General features: G+C 41.5%; 1 protein-coding gene across 1 annotated transcript in view; it reads left to right on the top strand.

Annotated features, from left to right (window-relative positions):
• kif11 (kinesin family member 11) overlaps nucleotides 1-3734 on the top strand; it is a 25187-nt gene that overhangs the window by 16431 nt on the left and 5022 nt on the right. The window contains exons 16-18 of the mRNA XM_034898454.1: nucleotides 15-140; nucleotides 1577-1732; nucleotides 2875-3014. Of these exons, the coding sequence (XP_034754345.1) occupies nucleotides 15-140; nucleotides 1577-1732; nucleotides 2875-3014 (422 nt within the window). The remainder of the gene's footprint in view (nucleotides 1-14; nucleotides 141-1576; nucleotides 1733-2874; nucleotides 3015-3734) is intronic.

Below are 3734 nucleotides of genomic sequence, written 5' to 3' on the forward strand. Positions count from 1 at the left end.
CCCCCCCCGTGTAGGAAGAGCATCGGCAGGACATGGAGGATGTTCTGGTGGCTCGGACCCTGATGGGTCTGTCGGCCGTGAAGGAGCTCAACGACACCCTGAGAGCCACCGTGGAGACGCAGCGCGCTCTGGCCGACAAGGTGACTCAACACCTGTCTTCTCTTTAAACAAATACTCTACATTTTAAACACGAAAATGTATATTCAAATATTATAAGAGTAGGAAAAGGGCATTACCACGGCTATCTGCCTCCGCTAGGGTGTAGTTTCTCTGCCCAAGCCCAAACTCGACCAGTATATTCCGCCGCTATCCTCGGGCCGGACCCTTCATTAAGCAGTTGTTTTGTTTTTTAATCATTACTCCATTAGCCTAATTGGGTGGAGAGAGCTCTGCTTCTCCAGCTTCTCCCATAGCTCTGGGTGTAAGTCTTGACTTGAGTGTGGGGTAAACTGGGAGTTGTGAAAAACTGAAGCCATTCTGGGAGGATATACGTTTAGTTTTGAGTAATGTAGTCTGATACAAGATTCCTTTCTCATGCATAGTCTTACACCTGGGTCATATTTCACCTGTAACAGTACAGAGGGACAGGTGCCTGGTTGAGATACCAGGTACCTGTCCCAGGTCAAGATACTCCTCCCAGCAGCAAGGAAAGTGATGACCAGAAACCGGTATAAGTATAAGAAGGTCTGCATTAAAAAAAAGATGGCAGAAGTGGAAACTCTACTTAAATAAAGCGTAAGGACGTTGGTTCACAGCTTGGACTCGGTGGATAAAGCATCCACTTGAAATGTATACATTTTTATTTCTATTTTTGTTTTTTTGGCTGTCATCTCCTTTTCTCACAGGAGTTTCACCATCCCACCCCTTTGTTATTTTTATTTTTTTCATATATTACTCACAAATTGAGGTGACTGATCAGTTGTAATAATGTACTGAATATTCAATAAAAACTAATATATGTATAGTCAAATGTCAACTTTAGGCCCATTTGACAGCACTAGGTTTTAAAGACTCAATGACAGGAATCACCTGAAATTGTATTTCAGGATCTTAGTGGTTTCACTTGGATTTGAACCCTTTATTTTATTTTTTTTACACCCTCACACACTTGTGCTCACCTGTGCGAATCCCTTCACAAAGTGAGGTGACCGATCAGTTGTAATAGTGAATTGAATATTAAGTAAAAAAATATTAAAAACAATCATTCACACGTCATTTTTGGCCCATTTGACAGACCTGGTTTTGACCAAAGAATCAATGACAGGAATCACCTGTATGTATGTATGTTTTAGTTTTTTCATATATCACTCACAAATTGAGGTGACTGATCAGTTGTAGTAATGTTCTGAATATTCAATAAAAACTAAAGTAAAAAAGAAAAATATTCAAATGTCATTTTTGGCCCATTTTTTTTTGTTTTTACCAAAGAATCAAGGACAGGAATCACCCGAAATTGTTTTTTAGGATCCTAGTGGTGTCACTTTGATCTGAACCCTTTATATTTTTTAACACACTTGTACACACCTGTGCTCACCTGTGCTAAACCCTTCTCCTCGTCTTCCTCCCCTCCCCCCAGGTGGAGGCGATGAAGGAGGTGGGGGTGGTGTTCGGCGGCCTGGTGCGGGAGCTGGCCGGGCTGCGGGAGGAGACGGTGCGAGGCCTCGGCTCGCTGCAGGCCGACCACGGCAAGCTGGAGGACGAGATCCGACGGGCGCAGGACCGGCACCAGGCGGTAAGAGCGTGCTCAGACCGCCGGCCGCCCGTCCGTCGGTCGGTCAGGCGGTCAGGCGACAACGCAGCTCTTTCCAAAACAACACCCAAAAAACATTGCATTGAAAAGTTAAAATGGACTAAACTATCTGAGAACTGCAGCCCAATGTCACGCATCCATTTATCTTAATTTAAAAAATGGGGGAAAATCTAACCTTTTTAAAGGACAACAATTTCTCTTGTGAGTGAATAATAATAATAATAATAATAATATGGGTTTGGTGCCTTGCTCGAGAGCACCTGGGCAGTGTCCAGGAGATGATTCCAGTAGAGGCAGGCACATTTTTTTATTATTAAAGGCTGTTACTAATTTAATTAATGCATTACGATCAATATCCAAAAGATTCTTTTATTTTATTTTTTTATTCCTTTTTTTTTTTTTGTCAACTTTACAACATAAACTTAAAAGCACACCTGTGTAAAGATTACTTGAGCTTTGTTTTTGGGTTTAAGAACACCAAAGAAAGTCACACAAATCGGCCGTTTTTATTAAAATTGAAAATTGCAGATCAATATTTAATTATTTAATTATTTATTTATGTAATTATTTATTTAATGTGAATGCCCCATAAGACCGAGCCTCGATGCAGATGGACTTTTTCACCAGCTCTTGTTTTGCTTGAGTCCTTTTTTAAGCTTAATTCTTATACATCTTATACTCTTAATTCTACACATCATACACGTTTCCTTCATGGCTCACAAATGGTTTCTTGCTTCAACCGCTGAATTTTTATCCAACACTGTCAACACGAAGCTGATTGAATGTATAAATGCATCAGTTTCCAGAGGTTTTACCCCAAAAAATATCATCAAATGTCAACAGTTTCAGTGCTAAATGGATATAACTTCACTACATGAACCAGATCTTTTTCTACTAGAGAAATAAACCAAAGAATAAAAACTTGTTAGATGAGAGAGTCGTAATATTTTAACTTTGTCCACAGACTGAATTTGTTGTTTTTGTAATCTTTAGTTTCATGTTTGCAAACCAAACTAGCATTCTTCCGTTTTTCACGTCCTATAAATAGGTCGTTATATCGGTCCCGGTTATTTTGGTGGATGTTAAATGAACCCTAACGTTGTTGCTGGTCTTCCTGTTCTCAGGGCATGAAGCAGACCATGCAGTTCCTGCAGGACCAGCTCAACCTGCTGACCATGGAGGCCCAGCAGGACTACACAGACCTGCGCTCCTCCTCCAAAGCTCTGCAGAAACCTCTACAGACCCTCCAGGAGAACATCAGCAGGTCAGTCACACACACACGTCCATTTTATCAAAAAACACACACACACGTGTGTAATGTTTTCCTTCCAGCAGGGGGCGCTACTGGCTCCAAAAGGAAGTCTGTTCCTATAGAAGTCCATTGGAAAATGAGCCTGTTGCTCACTTTATTTCTATGTACTGCTTGTTTTTATACTGCTTGTTCAACAGCTGTTTGGTTTATTTACTAAATAAACTACTAGATTTTTTGTCTTTATTAGTCGCACAAGGGGAATTACAGTTTAATTTCTGTTGTTATTACACATTTGTGTCATTACATGTTATTACATACATGCTCAGGACCTATACATGCACTAATGGAGAGATGTCAGAGTAGGGGGGGGGGGGCTCATGTCAAGGCGCCCCGAGCAGTTGGGGGGTTCGGTGCCTTGCTCAAGAGCACCTTGGCAGTGCCCAGGAGGGTGTCTTGAACAGGTGGTGACCTGGCCCCTCTCCAGCTACCAGTCCACCACCCAACTTTGGTCCAGACGGGGACTTGAACCAGCAACCCTCCGGTTCCCAACCCGACTCCCTACAGAGCGAGCTACTGCTACATTCTTTTCTTCATTTTTTATTTTCAATTCTTATCATTCTTGTCTTCTTCTTCTGGCTAAATCGTCTTTGAAGGAGCCAAAAATTCCTCTATGTAGAGAAAAAAAATGGCGCCCATTATTTTTACAGTTTCTGGTTTATGTCCCATTAATTC

This window comes from Etheostoma cragini, chromosome 17 (genome assembly GCF_013103735.1).
Source record: "Etheostoma cragini isolate CJK2018 chromosome 17, CSU_Ecrag_1.0, whole genome shotgun sequence".
Taxonomy (NCBI): domain Eukaryota; kingdom Metazoa; phylum Chordata; class Actinopteri; order Perciformes; family Percidae; genus Etheostoma; species Etheostoma cragini.